The sequence below is a fragment of the Lepidochelys kempii genome, chromosome 6, assembly GCF_965140265.1.
Source record: "Lepidochelys kempii isolate rLepKem1 chromosome 6, rLepKem1.hap2, whole genome shotgun sequence".
Classification (NCBI taxonomy): domain Eukaryota; kingdom Metazoa; phylum Chordata; order Testudines; family Cheloniidae; genus Lepidochelys; species Lepidochelys kempii.
Window position 1 is genome coordinate 126,164,538 of NC_133261.1, and position 15,851 is coordinate 126,180,388.

At 53.3% G+C, this 15,851-nt stretch overlaps 1 protein-coding gene across 4 annotated transcripts in view; it reads left to right on the plus strand.

Moving 5' to 3' along the window:
* Positions 1-4,862: 4,862 nt before the first annotated feature.
* The window catches only part of DDHD1 (DDHD domain containing 1), a 123,447-nt gene continuing 112,458 nt past the window's right edge, over positions 4,863-15,851 (plus strand). For all 4 annotated transcript variants that reach the window (XM_073350101.1, XM_073350102.1, XM_073350103.1 and 1 more), the window contains exon 1: positions 4,863-5,587. In XM_073350101.1, the coding sequence (XP_073206202.1) occupies positions 4,942-5,587 (646 nt within the window). In that variant the 5' untranslated portion in view covers positions 4,863-4,941. The remainder of the gene's footprint in view (positions 5,588-15,851) is intronic.

The following is a 15,851-nucleotide window of genomic DNA, read 5'->3' on the forward strand; positions in this document are numbered from 1 at the left end:
ACTATAATTGTAATGATTAAAGAAAACAATACATACATGAACATAGTTTTTAAAAATCCCCCCAGCATTAGGTTAATCTTGCCTTTCTACATGTCTGTAAAGCAACTAACATGTTTGGTGCTATATCAATGAATACAGTATTAGACTGCCTGACAGATCTAGGATCCAGCTCCTCTGGAGAGAGATCTTACCCTCTGTACTGTAATCCCCCTTTCTGTTTGGAAGACGGATGTGGAGGAGAAAGATGGTGCTGTGATGTTACATCCCATATTCTTTATAGAAGTATGCTTATGATATGGATATGGTATAACTGAGATCTATTTTTATGCAAGCTGGGTCTTATAAGGTATCATCGGAAATGTTATAATTTACTGAATGTGATTATTCAATTTGTATGCATGTATCATTTCTGTACCTAAAGTTAGGAATATTGACTATGTAACAATTACAACTCTGTGTGAATTTAGGAGACACCCACCAGACAACAGGCCATCAGCCTTGATGGGCCATTAGGAAGAAACAATAAGACTTTGAAGATACTAATCTCTCTCCTTCCTGAGAGGTGTCCTGGGACCTAGCTGTGACACTACTAGGTCAGGTGGTCCTGTCACCTGGTACTAAATACCATCTTGGACTTCTAGTAATTTTCCACTAAAAGGAGGGGGAGGTCAAGACTGGGAAACAAAAGATTCCCACCTTATGTAAATCTTATTTAAGGCTAGGGAGTAAGGCAAACAGGTCTCTCCCTTCGCTGCCTTCCCACCCACGAAGACAGAATGCTGAAAGTACCTGAAGAGACAAAAGAACTGACCTGAGGGAAAGGCAAGGGCTGAGTCCAGACTAAGACAGGAGTCTAGTCTGTGAAGAGAAATACCTGGAACTCCAAGCTACAAAAAATCTACAACTTGCCTAAAACCACATTTAGGGTGAGAAATTACTTCTTGAAACCAGTCTCTTTAAGATCTTAAGGTTAGTATGCATGTTTTGTTTTATTTGTTTAGTAATCTGCCTTCTTCTGTTTGCTATCCCTTATGATCACTTAAAATCTGCCTTTTATAATTGTTAAAGTTGTTTTTGTTGATTATTAAACCCAGTTTGTGCAATTTATAACTGGGGGGGAGGGACAAGAAGTTGAGCATATCTTCCTCCACATTGGGGGAGGGGACAAATTTATGAGCTTACATTATATAGATTTCTCTACAGCGCAAGACAATATTATTTTGGGTGTACTTTCCAGAGGGGAGCTGCACTTGAGTGCTGGGTCCTTTCCTCGCTGTGTCTTCTCATAGAGAGCTGCCTGCAGAATGTGAGATTCTAGAGCTGGTGCATCCCTACCTGTGGGTGTGTGCTACCAAAGGCCGGAGAGCCTAATTCAGCAAAACAGGGAGCAGGACCCCAGGCTAATGGAGCAGGAAGGCTCAGTGAAATCCAAGTACATCAGGTGGCATCCCAGAAGGGGGGTCCAACTGGTCACAGGTGCCCATTTCCTTTACTTAGGCTTGGAAGGATTTGATTTTTATCAGCAAATGTTGGGAAATATCAATTTCACCAAACACACAAACAAAAAAAATATTTTCATTGAGAAATGAAAATTTACAGATCGGTAAGGTAAGAAATATGCTGCTTGAGAACTTATTAGAGTTTAATTAAAGGATATATACTCTGTATATTTTGACATACATATTAACAATTTGTGTTTTAATGGATATAAAACTAACTTTTTAAATCCCAAAGTTTGTCATTAAATAATTGCCTGATCTGCCCATTATGTCCTGCAACTGTGAACAATTAAATAAATTAAAAAATATATTAAAATGCTTAATAATAGACAAGTGATACTATCCATCAAAATTGCAAAAATAAATAAAAATTGAATTCTGCCAAGCTTATGGTTACTGGATTCTCTTTGATTCACACTGTGCCAAGTGAAAACGCACCTCCCCTGATAGACGTGTAACCAGCCAAGCTGGTACCATGCCCACCACTCCCAATTAAACAGCAAGATTGGGGGTGTCAGACAAATGGCTGTTACCTGTTCCCCTGTATTATGGGGAAAGTCATACACATGGCTGGTACTCGCTGCACCTCCCACCCCACCCCACTAGGCAGTAAGATGGGGGAGGTTGCACACATGCCTGATATTCACTACCCAAAGAGGCAGCAGGGTGGATGGGAGGGGGTCATACCCATCGCTGGTAATCCCTGTCCCAGGTTAGGCAGTAGGACAGTCACACACATGGCTGGTACCCGGTTCCCCTGTTAGGCAATAGGGTTTATGGCCAGTACTTCCTCCCCACCCCCGCACCACAATTAGGAATAAGGTGGATGGAGGCATGGGTGTGTGGGACACATACATGACTGGTGCCCCCTCTGTTAGGCAGTAGGTGGACAGGGCTGGTCTCCCCCCACCCCCATTAGGCAGTAGCTGGCTGTGGGGCTCACATGGCCTGTCCCCTCCCGTTAGGTACTACAGGGCCGTTCACCCGCCACCGCCCGTTAGGCAGTAAGCAGCTGGGAGGGTCACAGGGCCGGTCCCCTCTCCCTCCTATTAGGCAGTAGGTGCTTGGGGGGGGTGTCACATGGTGGCCAGTTCCCCATCTCTTTAGTCAGTAGGGACTGGGGGGGGTCACATGGCTGGTTCCCTCCCCCTATCAGTCAGTAGGGACTGGGGGGGGTCACATGGCTGGTTCCCTCCCCCTATCAGTCAGTAGGGACTGCGGGGGGGTCACATGGCTGGTTCCCTCCCCCTATCAGTCAGTAGGGACTGGGGGGCGGTGTCACATGGCTGGTTCCCTCCCCCTATCAGTCAGTAGGGACTGGGGGGCGGTGTCACATGGCTGGTTCCCTCCCCCTATCAGTCAGTAGGGACTGGGGGGGGGTCACATGGCTGGCTCCCTCCCCCTATCAGTCAGTAGGGACTGGGGGGGGTCACATGGCTGGTTCCCTCCCCCCATCAGTCAGTAGGGACTGGGGGGCGGTGTCACATGGCTGGTTCCCTCCCCCCATCAGTCAGTAGGGACTGGGGGGCGGTGTCACATGGCTGGTTCCCTCCCCCTATCAGTCAGTAGGGACTGGGGGGGGTCACATGGCTGGTTCCCTCCCCCTATCAGTCAGTAGGGACTGGGGGGGGGTCACATGGCTGGTTCCCTCCCCCTATCAGTCAGTAGGGACTGGGGGGCGGTGTCACATGGCTGGCTCCCTCCCCCTATCAGTCAGTAGGGACTGGGGGGGGTCACATGGCTGGCTCCCTCCCCCTATCAGTCAGTAGGGACTGGGGGGCGGGGTCACATGGCTGGCTCCCTCCCCCTATCAGTCAGTAGGGACTGGGGGGGGTCACATGGCTGGTTCCCTCCCCCTATCAGTCAGTAGGGACTGGGGGGGGTCACATGGCTGGCTCCCTCCCCCTATCAGTCAGTAGGGACTGGGGGGGGTCACATGGCTGGCTCCCTCCCCCTATCAGTCAGTAGGGACTGGGGGGCGGGGTCACATGGCTGGCTCCCTCCCCCTATCAGTCAGTAGGGACTGGGGGGCGGGGTCACATGGCTGGCTCCCTCCCCCTATCAGTCAGTAGGGACTGGGGGGGGGGGTCACATGGCTGGTTCCCTCCCCCTATCAGTCAGTAGGGACTGGGGGGGGGTCACATGGCTGGTTCCCTCCCCCTATCAGTCAGTAGGGACTGGGGGGGGGTCACATGGCTGGTTCCCTCCCCCTATCAGTCAGTAGGGACTGGGGGGGGTCACATGGCTGGTTCCCTCCCCCCATCAGTCAGTAGGGACTGGGGGGGGTCACATGGCTGGTTCCCTCCCCCCATCAGTCAGTAGGGACTGGGGGGGGTCACATGGCTGGTTCCCTCCCCCTATCAGTCAGTAGGGACTGGGGGGGGGTCACATGGCTGGTTCCCTCCCCCTATCAGTCAGTAGGGACTGGGGGGGGTCACATGGCTGGCTCCCTCCCCCTATCAGTCAGTAGGGACTGGGGGGGGTCACATGGCTGGCTCCCTCCCCCTATCAGTCAGTAGGGACTGGGGGGGGTCACATGGCTGGCTCCCTCCCCCTATCAGTCAGTAGGGACTGGGGGGCGGTGTCACATGGCTGGTTCCCTCCCCCTATCAGTCAGTAGGGACTGGGGGGCGGTGTCACATGGCTGGCTCCCTCCCCCTATCAGTCAGTAGGGACTGGGGGGGGTCACATGGCTGGCTCCCTCCCCCTATCAGTCAGTAGGGACTGGGGGGGGGTCACATGGCTGGCTCCCTCCCCCTATCAGTCAGTAGGGACTGGGGGGCGGTGTCACATGGCTGGCTCCCTCCCCCTATCAGTCAGTAGGGACTGGGGGGCGGTGTCACATGGCCAGTCTCCCCTCCCAGGCAGTAGGTGCTTGGGGGGTGTCACATGGTGGCCGGTTCCCCACCCCGTTAGTCAGGAGGGACGGGGGTCACATGGCTGGTTCCCACCCCCCCGTTAGTCAGTACGGACTGAGGGGGTGTCACGTGGCCGGTCCCCCGCCCCCGTCAGTCAGTGGGCGGGTCACATGGCCGGTCGCTCTCCCGCCCGTTAGGAGGGACTGGGGGAAGAGTCACACGGCCGTTCCCCCCCCCCCGTTACTCAGTAGGGACGGGGGGTGTCACACGGCCGTTCCCCCCCGTTAGTCAGCAAGGAATGGGGGGGGTCACACGGTCACTCTCCCCTCCGTTAGTCAGGAGGGACGGGGGGGTCACGTGGCCGGTCTCTCTCCCACCAGTCAGTCACTAGGCACCGGGGGGGGGGAGGTCACATGGTCGGTCCCTCCGCCCCCCCCCCGGCAGAGGGCAGGGCTGCGCCACCCCCGCGTGCGTGACGCTGCCGCCGCGCCGCCCCGCTGGGCTGGAGCCGGCTGCGGCAGCCGGGGCCGGGTGTGAGCGGGGGCCGGGGGGGCGCGGGCGGAGGCAGCGGCCCCGTGCGCGGCATGGAGTCCCCCGAGCCCGGCCCGCCGCACGGCCCCTGGCAGCTGGGCAGCGACGCCGGCTACGGCTGCTGCTACGAGCACTCGGCCCGGGGCTCCGGCGGCGAGGACGGGGCGCGGGGCTCGGAGCACCTCCCGCCGCTGCGCCCGGCGCTCTCGTCCTCCTCCTCCGAGGGCGAGCCCGCCGCCGCCCGCCGCCGCGAGCCCAGCCTGAGCGACGAGGCCGGCGGCGGCGGCGGCTACGACTTCGACTCGGCCGAGTCCGGCACGTCGCTGCGCTACTCCACGGGCGGCGAGGGCAGCGAGGGCGCCGGGCTGGCCAGCAGCGAGAGCGGCGGCAGCGGCTTCTCCCTGGCGGCCAGCGCGCTGCCCGAGCGGAAGCGGCCGCGCTCGGCGGGCGGCGGGCGGCCCCGCTACGAGGTGGTGCGGGAGCTGGGTCCCGAGGAGGTGCGCTGGCTCTACCGCGAGGACAGGAAGAGCTGGAAGCCCTTCATCGGCTACGACTCGCTGCGCCTCGAGCTGGCCTACCGCGCCCTGGGGGCCGCCGCCGGCCCCGCCGGCCCCGGCCCCGGCCCGCCGGTCTGCGTGCGCGGCGGTCTCTACGAGGTGGATGTGAGCAGCGCCGAGTGCTACCCGGTCTACTGGCAGCGTGAGTGCGGGCCCTGCCCCTCCCCCTGACTCCCGCAGGCCCCGCCCGGGGGGGGGGGGGCGGACACCTGCCGCCCCTGTCCCCCGCGAGCCCCGCCCGGGCACCTGCCTCCCTCCCCTGGACCTGTCCCCCTCAGGCCCCGTCCGGGCACCTGCCTCCCTCCCCCTCCCCCTCCCCCGGACCTGTCCCCCTCAGGCCCCGCCCGGGCACCTGCCTCCCTCCCCCTCCCCCTCCCCCGGACCTGTCCCCCGCAGGCCCCGCCCGGGGGGGGGGGCGGACACCTGCCGCCCCTGTCCCCCGCGAGCCCCGCCCGGGGGGGGGGGGGCGGACACCTGCCGCCCCTGTCCCCCGCGAGCCCCGCCCGGGCACCTGCCTCCCTCCCCTGGACCTGTCCCCCTCAGGCCCCGTCCAGGCACCTGCCTCCCTCCCCCTCCCCCGGACCTGTCCCCCTCAGGCCCCGCCCGGGCACCTGCCTCCCTCCCCCTCCCCCTCCCCTTCCCCCGGACCTGTCCCCCTCAGGCCCCGCCCGGGCACCTGCCTCCCTCCCCCGGACCTGTCCCCCCTCAGGCCCCGCCCGGGCACCTGCCTCCCTCCCCCGGACCTGTCCCCCTCAGGCCCCGCCCGGGCACCTGCCTCCCTCCCCCGGACCTGTCCCCCTCAGGCCCCGCCCATGGCTGGGCACCTGCCCCCCCACCTGTCTCCTTCAGGGCCTGCCTGGGGGGCGGGGGCCGAGCACCTGCCCCTTCCCCCCCTTGTGCTCCTCAGGCCCCGCCCGGGGCTGGGCGCCTGCCCCCCCCCACCTGCCTCCCTCAGGCCCTGCCCACCTCAGACCCAGGTAGGGTACCAGCCCCAGAGAGCCCCCGTGTAGGAGCAGGCCCTTGCACACTCCTCAGCCCCTGCTCCCCTCAGTCCCTGCCCGGGGTGGGCACATGCCCTGGAGAGCCTCTGAGAATGGACAGGCATCTGCCTCCACCTTGTCCCCATCACTCCCTACTCAGATGGCGAACACCTACTCTGGAGAGCTCCTGGGAAGCAGCAGGCACCAGGTTCCCCTTGCTCCCCTCAGACCGCACCTGGGTGGGAATGTGTGGGAGGGAGGCTGTCAGGCTCATTTGTGTACTTGGGGTCACTCCCACACACACACATCCTGGACAGAACAGACTCAGGAAGGAGACTTGAGACTCATGTCTTCTCCCCCAGGGTCTCCCACCCCCTGAATTATGGTGGGAATGGCACAGGTTGGAGAGGCAGTGCAGATCCCTTGGAGACTGGGGAAATCACTTGATTTCTATTCTCCCCGTACATCATGGGGGGTATGGGCTGTGAATGTCACTTGTGGAGTAGGGTTTATCTGCTCTTTCAGATCATCCCCCACACAGACACAGAGCTGTAGTGGAAGAAGCACAACATAAGGGGCACTGCTCTTGGTCCCCATACATCCTGAGCCATGGTGAAATGGGCAAAAGAGTGGGGAGCAAGTGTAGTTTATTTGGGAACTGGGAGATGCATCCTTTCCCTTCCACTATGTTCTGGGCCTTTGAGAATGTCTACTACGCATTTTGGAGCGAGCCTCCTAGTCTGGGTTGTTAGATTTGGGGCTAGTGGGGCTTGCACTTGTGTTCTGATAATAGCAGTGTAGACAGCTCCCTAAGCCTCAAAGCCCAAACTCCATCCCGAGCCGCAACTTAAGTGCTGTCTATACAGCTGTTTTTTAGAGTACAAGCACGAGTCCTGCTATCGCCAGGTCTGTTGACCCCGGATTGGAGGCTCACTCCAAAATGCGTAGTAGACAGACTCTGAGAGAGAGGTACCAGGTGATGAGGAGAAGACCATGAGGATCCCTCATATTCTCTGTTCCCCTTTGCCCTGCAACAGGCAGAGAAGGGTTTCTCTTCTCAGCTCTCCCCACCTACCACAACCTTGGCACTTGTGCCATGGGAGAGTGGATAATGGACACAGTTGGCCCCTGGTAGCAGAGAGGAGACTCTGCAGGTCACCCTGGGAATGGGGAAAGCTGCTCTCTTCCCCCTAGCAACAGTGCCGGGGGCAGAACAGGAGTAAGTGAACACACCTGTGAGGTGGGGCAGGAGAAAATGCAGACCAGCAGTGGAAAGCTTTAATTTCTTGATCCTGTGCCTTGTCCATTTTGAAATCTGATTCAGTCTCATTAAGTCTGAGTAACAGAAGTTTTAAATAATAACATGTTGTTCAGAGAGAGGGATTTCTGAGGTTTGAAAGGAGAGATTCCTAGATGCTAGCACCTAAAGCAGCACTGTATAAGAGAGAAAATAAACTCATGGTACTGAGAAGATTAAGGATGATGGATGCTTTTCTGTCCACATAAAACTAACTGGAACAACAATGTTTGACCTTATCAGGGTTGGATTATGGATAAACAGAGCCTCTGGTGTTTCAGGGACCTCTCTCTGATCATCTGTTACTCTAGCTCCCCCTCTTTACTCTCACATTTCATCCTCTCTTTGCCCTAGTATGGGCTCTCATCTTCCTCCTACTTCTGAGTCCTTAATTGTCCTGACCAAGTGAGGCAGCCTGTCCAGCCCCAGCAGGCCTGCATCACTTGGCTGTGTGCTGCCCTGATGCCTACTGCTCTGTTTCTGCTGCCTGGCTCCGGGGTGGGGGCTTGGGAGAGCTTGGGGGTGGGGGCAGCTGGGCTCCCAATGGGGAGCTGAGAGCCTGGACAGTAGCTGGGCTCAGAGCTGGAGCCCCCCCATCTGCCTCTGGGTGACCGCACCAGCTGTGAGCCCAGCAGAAGGGTTCACAGCAGGAAACCTACCAGCTTTTCTTGTCAATTTCACAGCTCCAGGAGGAGCTGTGAAATTGACAAGAATGACAGCAAACAGCTAATGTAAGTTAATGCATTGCCCTAAATACACCAATATAAGTCCTACGCCTCTCATGGAGGTGGAATTATGCCGCTGTAGTAAGACACTTACATCGGCTGGAGCAAGGATGTAATGTAGACACTGATATAATTACCTCTACCTAAACTGCCTTACCTCAACCTAACTCTGTAGTGTAGATCAGGCCTGATAGTGATGAACACTGACAATTCATTAACTAATCAATGAAATTCAATGCCCAAGTGACAGGAAGGACTTGATTAAAACCTTTTGCTTGCTACAATATTTCCTCACTAGAAGTCTTCAGATATCCTAGATTCATCTGAGGAGTCAATTATAACATCAGAACCACCAGATTGTGTTACAGCTTGAAGAGATTAATTATTGAGAATATCTTTACCCAGTGAGTGGAGATTTATTTAATGAATATTGCAAACTAGCAAGGGTACCATGCAAATCAGTAAAGTTATTGGAGGAGGCCTCTAGATAAATATGTAACTTGAAGTTTCATTCGGTCTCTTCCATTAATATGGCAATGAATATTTGATTACACATAGCAATAATTCATAGGTCTCTTCCATCTGAGTTCTGTGACTCTGTTAGATCATCCAATCCATCCCCTTGCCAATGCAAGACTTTCTACAATACATTTTTCTATAGTTTTGCTCGGTTTAGTTTTCAAAATCCCAAACAATATGGTTTCTTCCCCTTCCTTTGCAAGTCAGTCTGTTCTACAGCCTAATCATAGTGGTGACAGGAAGGTTTGTCCTGATAGTCTAATTTTCCTATTTTTAATTTCATCCCACTTGGTGTTCAAACCCATCAAATATTTGTAGATTGGCATTTTGTCTTTGTCTGTGTTCCCCTTTGGTAGTCACTTCGCCAAGTTACACATACTTAGCTTTTTTAATCTGTTGTCATAAATCAATCCTGCTGCTGCTGATAACTCTAGTTCTCAGAATGTTCTTTATTTTGAATTCTAACTGCATGTCAGGGTTGTCCATCATGTAAACTGACATCTATCAGTAGAAATTTATAACTTGAGCCAAGAATTTTGTTGTCAGGATAAAAACAAAATGTTCTTGTGCCCCCTCCACCCCCACCCCTTTGGACATTACCTACCTGAGCACGAGAATACTGCTTATATTTTAAGAGAGATGTAATACTTCCACTTCCCTTAAAGTTGACCCACAAAGAAGAAACCCTTTGGCACTGTTCCTCCTTTTTTTGCTGATGTGCAATGTCTGGCAAGAGCCTGAAACGTTTTTTTTTTCTTCTTCTTCTTCTTTTTTGGAAGTGAGCTGTAGCTCACGAAAGCTCATGCTCAAATAAATTGGTTAGTCTCTAAGGTGCCACAAGTACTCCTTTTCTTTTTGCGAATACAGACTAACACGGCTGTTCCTCTGAAACCTTTTTTGGAGACAGAGAACCTATTTTTAAGCTTCTCTTTTTGTACTAGTAATTCAGGTCTCATCTACCCTGTCTTTCCTGGAAGATTGTATGGACAATTGCAGAGCTAAATGGACTATGTCATCACAAATACCAAGGAGACGCTTGTGGAATTAAGAAGGAAATTTTCTTCACTCACTAAAATCCATTTTTTTTATTTTGTTAATATATTTTTTACCTCAAATGCCTGAACAAACAATTGAGGGAAAAATCTAGGTTAAAGATTATGCTCCACATCTTCAAACAAGCAGGGAGAACTGGAGGTCCTGGCAAAGTCAGGGAATTATGATGTGATTGGAATAACAGAGACTTGGTGGGATAACTCGCATGACTGGAGTACTGTCATGGATGGGTATAAACTGTTCAGGAAGGACAGGGAGGCCAGAAAAGGTGGGGGAGTTGCACTGTATGTAAGGGAGCAGTATGACTGCTCAGAGCTCAAGTATGAAACTGCAGAAAAACCTGAGAGTCTCTGGATTAAGTTTAGAAGCGTGAGCAACAAGGGTGAGGTCATGGTGGGAGTCTGCTATAGACCACCGGACCAGGGGGATGAGGTGGACGAGGCTTTCTTCCGGCAACTCGCAGAAGCTACTAGATCGCACCCCCTGGTTCTCATGGGTGACTTCAATCATCCTGATATCTGCTGGGAGAGCAATACAGCGGTGCACAGACAATCCAGGAAGTTTTTGGAAAGTGTAGGGGAAAATTTCCTAATGCAAGTGCTGGAGGAACCAACTAGGGGCAGAGCTCTTCTTGACCTGCTACTCACAAACCAGAAAGAATTAGCAGGGAAGCAAAAGTGGATGGGAACCTGGGAGGCAGTGACCATGAGATGGTTGAGTTCAGGATCCTGACACAAGAAAGAAAGGAAAGCAGCAGCATACTTGGTTATTACAGTCACTTCTGTATCCTTTGTTTGTATAGAGTTGGATAAAATGACCATTCTTAAAAACTTGGGGAACAGTTTCTTCCTTCCAACGGAGTAGCAATACCTCGTGCAATCTTTGCAGCAAGTCTTTGTTTGCACATTTGTAGATTTCAGCAGGTGAACAGTCAGATCCTGAAACTTTGTTGTTTGGAATCTTTTTGATGCTTTGTTCAAGTTCCTCTAGTGTAGCTTTGGCATCCAGTGGAGTTATAACTTCAAACCCAGGCAATTCGTCTAACACACAGTCTAATACAGACTCCCTTGAGTATATCATTCCATAGTGCTCAATCTACCTCGCAAGTTGCTTCCTTTTATCAGTTACGATATTGCCATCCAGATCTTTCAGTGGAGCTGTCTTGTACTTTATCAGCAAAATGGCCTTTCTGATGCCCTCATACAACCATCTACAGTCACTTGCATCAGCCACCTTTGGATACTGTCACAGCCAAAATTCTTGAGCACACCTCCTGGAAGCTATTTGAACTGCCTTACAAGCTTCTCTTAGGGTATGTCTACACTACGGAATAAGGTCGAATTTATAGAAGTCGGTTTTTTAGAAATCGGTTTTATATATTCGAGTGTGTGTGTCCCCACAGAAAATGCTCTAAGTGCATTAAGTGCATTAACTCGGCGGAGTGCTTCCACAGTACCGAGGCTAGAGTCGACTTCCGGAGCGTTGCACTGTGGGTAGCTATCCCACAGTTCCCACAGTCTCCACTGCCCATTGGAATTCTGGGTTGAGATCCCAATGCCTGATGGGGCTAAAACATTGTCGCGGGTGGTTCTGGGTACATATCGTCAGGCCCCCGTTCCCTCCCTCCCTCCGTGAAAGCAAGGGCAGACAATCGTTTTGCGCCTTTTTTCCTGAGTTACCTGTGCAGACGCCGTACCACGGCAAGCATGGAGCCCGCTCAGGTAACCGTCACCCTATGTCTCCTGGGTGCTGGCAGACGCGGTACGGCATTGCTACACAGTAGCAGCAACCCCTTGCCTTGTGGTAGCAGACGGTACAGTAGGACTGGTAGCTGTCATCGTCATGTCCGAGGTGCTCCTGGCCACGTCGGCTGGGAGCGCCTGGGCAGACATGGGCGCAGGGACTAAATTTGGAGTGACTTGACCAGGTCATTCTCTTTAGTCCTGCAGTCAGTCCTATTGAACCGTCTTATGGCGAGCGGGCAGGCGATACGGACTGCTAGCAGTCGTACTGTACCATCTTCTGCCGAACAGCCATGAGATGTGGATGGCATGCAGTCCTTCTGCACCGTCTGCTGCCAGCCAAAGATGTAAAAGATAGATGGAGTGGGTCAAAACAAGAAATAGACCAGATTTGTTTTGTACTCATTTGCCTCCTCCCCTGTCTAGGGGACTCATTCCTCTAGGTCACACTGCAGTCACTCACAGAGAAGGTGCAGCGAGGTAAATCTAGCCATGTATCAATCAGAGGCCAGGCTAACCTCCTTGTTCCAATAAGAACGATAACTTAGGTGCACCATTTCTTATTGGAACCCTCCGTGAAGTCCTGCCTGAAATACTCCTTGATGTAAAGACACCCCCTTTGTTGATTTTAGCTCCCTGAAGCCAACCCTGTAAGCCGTGTCATCAGTCGCCCCTCCCTCCGTCAGAGCAACGGCAGACAATCGTTCCGCGCCTCTTTTCTGTGCGGACGCCATACCAAGGCAAGCATGGAGGCCGCTCAGCTCACTTTGGCAATTAGGAGCACATTAAACACCACACGCATTATCCAGCAGTATATGCAGCACCAGAACCTGGCAAAGCGATACCGGGCGAGGAGGCGACGTCAGCGCGGTCACGTGAGTGATCAGGACATGGACACAGATTTCTCTGAAAGCATGGGCCCTGCCAATGCATGCATCATGGTGCTAATGGGGCAGGTTCATGCTGTGGAACGCCGATTCTGGGCTCGGGAAACAAGCACAGACTGGTGGGACCGCATAGTGTTCCAGGTCTGGGACGATTCCCAGTGGCTGCGAAACTTTCGCATGCGTAAGGGCACTTTCATGGAACTTTGTGACTTGCTTTCCCCTGCCCTGAGGCGCATGAATACCAAGGTGAGAGCAGCCCTCACAGTTGAGAAGCGAGTGGCGATAGCCCTGTGGAAGCTTGCAACGCCAGACAGCTACCGGTCAGTTGGGAATCAATTTGGAGTGGGCAAATCTCCTGTGGGGGCTGCTGTGATGCAAGTAGCCCATGCAATCAAAGATCTGCTGATACCAAGGGTAGTGACCCTGGGAAATGTGCAGGTCATAGTGGATGGCTTTGCTGCAATGGGATTCCCTAACTGTGGTGGGGCTATAGACGGAACCCATATCCCTATCTTGGCACCGGAGCACCAAGCCGCCGAGTACATAAACCGCAAGGGGTACTTTTCGATAGTGCTGCAAGCTCTGGTGGATCACAAGGGACGTTTCACCAACATCAACGTGGGATGGCCGGGAAAGGTGCATGATGCTCGCATCTTCAGGAACTCTGGTCTGTTTCAAAAGCTGCAGGAAGGGACTTTATTCCCAGACCAGAAAATAACTGTTGGGGATGTTGAAATGCCTATACGTATCCTTGGGGACCCAGCCTACCCCTTAATGCCATGGCTTATGAAGCCGTACACAGGCAGCCTGGACAGTAGTCAGGAGCTGTTCAACTACAGGCTGAGCAAGTGCAGAATGGTGGTAGAATGTGCATTTGGACGTTTAAAGGCGCGCTGGCGCAGTTTACTGACTCGCTTAGACCTCAGCGAAACCAATATTCCCACTGTTATTACTGCTTGCTGTGTGCTCCACGATATCTGTGAGAGTAAGGGGGAGACGTTTATGGCGGGGTGGGAGGTTGAGGCAAATCGCATGGCTGCTGGTTACGCGCAGCCAGACACCAGGGTGGTTAGAAGAGCACAGGAGGGCGCGGTACGCATCAGAGAAGCTTTGAAAACCAGTTTCATGACTGGCTAGGCTACTGTGTGAAAGTTCTGTTTGTTTCTCCTTGATGAAACCCCCCGCCCCTTGGTTCACTCTACTTCCCTGTAAGCTAACCACCCGCCCCTCCTCCCTTCAATCACCGCTTGCAGAGGCAATAAAGTCATTGTTGCTTCACATTCATGCATTCTTTATTCATTCATCACACAAATAGGGGGATGACTACCAAGGTAGCCCAGGAGGGGTGGTGGAGGAGGGAAGGAAAATGCCACACAGCACTTTAAGCACAGCACTTTAAAAGTTTACAACTTTAAAATTTATTGAATGACAGCCTTCTTTTTTTTGGGCAATCCTCTGTGGTGGAGTGGCTGGTTGGCCGGAGGCCCCCCCACCGCGTTCTTGGGCGTCTGGGTGTGGAGGCTATGGAACTTGGGGAGGAGGGCGGTTGGTTACAGAGGGGCTGCAGTGGCAGTCTGTGCTCCAGCTGCCTTTGCTGCAGCTCAACCATACACTGGAGCATACTGGTTTGGTCCTGCAGCAGCCTCAGAATTGAATCCTGCCTCCTCTCATCACGCTGCCGCCACATTTGAGCTTCAGCCCTCTCTTCAGCCCGCCACTTACTCTCTTCAGCCCGCCACCTCTCCTCCCGGTCATTTTGTGCTTTCCTGCACTCTGACATTATTTGCCTCCACGCATTCGTCTGTGCTCTGTCAGTGTGGGAGGACAGCATGAGCTCGGAGAACATTTCAGCTCGAGTGCGTTTTTTTTTCTTTCTAAGCTTCACTAGCCTCTGGGAAGGAGAAGATCCTGTGATCGTTGAAACATGCAGCTGGTGGAGAAAAAAAAAGGGACAGCGGTATTTAAAAAGACACATTTTATAAAACAGTGGCTACACTCTTTCAGGGTAAACCTTGCTGTTAACATTACATACATAGCACATGTGCTTTCGTTACAAGGTCGCATTTTGCCTCCTCCCACCGCGTGACTACCCCGTCAACCTTCCCCCCTCCCTGTGGCTAAGAGCGGGGAACATTTCTGTTTAGCCACAGGCAAACAGCCCAGCAGGAATGGGCTCCTCTGAGTGTCCCCTGAAGAAAAGCACTCTATTTCAACCAGGTGACCATGAATTATATCTCACTCTCCTGAGGATAACACAGAGAGATAAAGAACGGATGTTGTTTGAATGCCAGCAAACATACACTGCAATGCTTTGTTCTACAATGATTCCCGAGTACGTGTTACTGGCCTGGAGTGGTAAAGTGTCCTACCATGAAGGACGCAATAAGGCTGCCCTCCCCAGAAACCTTTTGCAAAGGCTTTAGGACTACATCTAGGAGAACCGCAAATGCCAGGGCAAAGTAATCCTTTCACATGCTTGCTTTTAAACCATGTATAGTATTTTAAAAGGTACACTCACCAGAGGTCCCTTCTCCGCCTACTGGGTCCAGGAGGCAGCCTTGGGTGGGTTCGGGGGGTACTGGCTCCAGGTCTAGGGTGAGAAACAGTTCCTGGCTGTCGGGAAAACCGGTTTCTCCGCTTGCTTGCTGTGAGCTATCTACAACCTCCTCATCATCATCTTCTTCGTCCCCAAAACCTGCTTCCGTATTGCCTCCATCTCCATTGAAGGAGTCAAACAACACGGCTGGGGTAGTGGTGGCTGAACCCCCTAAAATGGCATGCAGCTCATCATAGAAGCGGCATGTTTGGGGCTCTGACCCAGAGCGGCTGTTCGCCTCTCTGGTTTTCTGGTAGGCTTGCCTCAGCTCCTTCAGTTTCACGCGGCACTGCTTCGGGTCCCTGTTATGGCCTCTGTCCTTCATGCCCTGGGAGATTTTCACAAAGGTTTTGGCATTTCGAAAACTGGAACGGAGTTCTGATAGCACGGATTCCTCTCCCCAAACAGCGATCAGATCCCGTACCTCCCGTTCGGTCCATGCTGGAGCTCTTTTGCGATTCTGGGACTCCATCATGGTCACCTGTGCTGATGAGCTCTGCATGGTCACCTGCAGCTTGCCACGCTGGCCAGACAGGAAATGAGATTCAAAAGTTCGCGGTTCTTTTCCTGTCTACCTGGCCAGTGCATCTGAGTTGAGAGTGCTGTC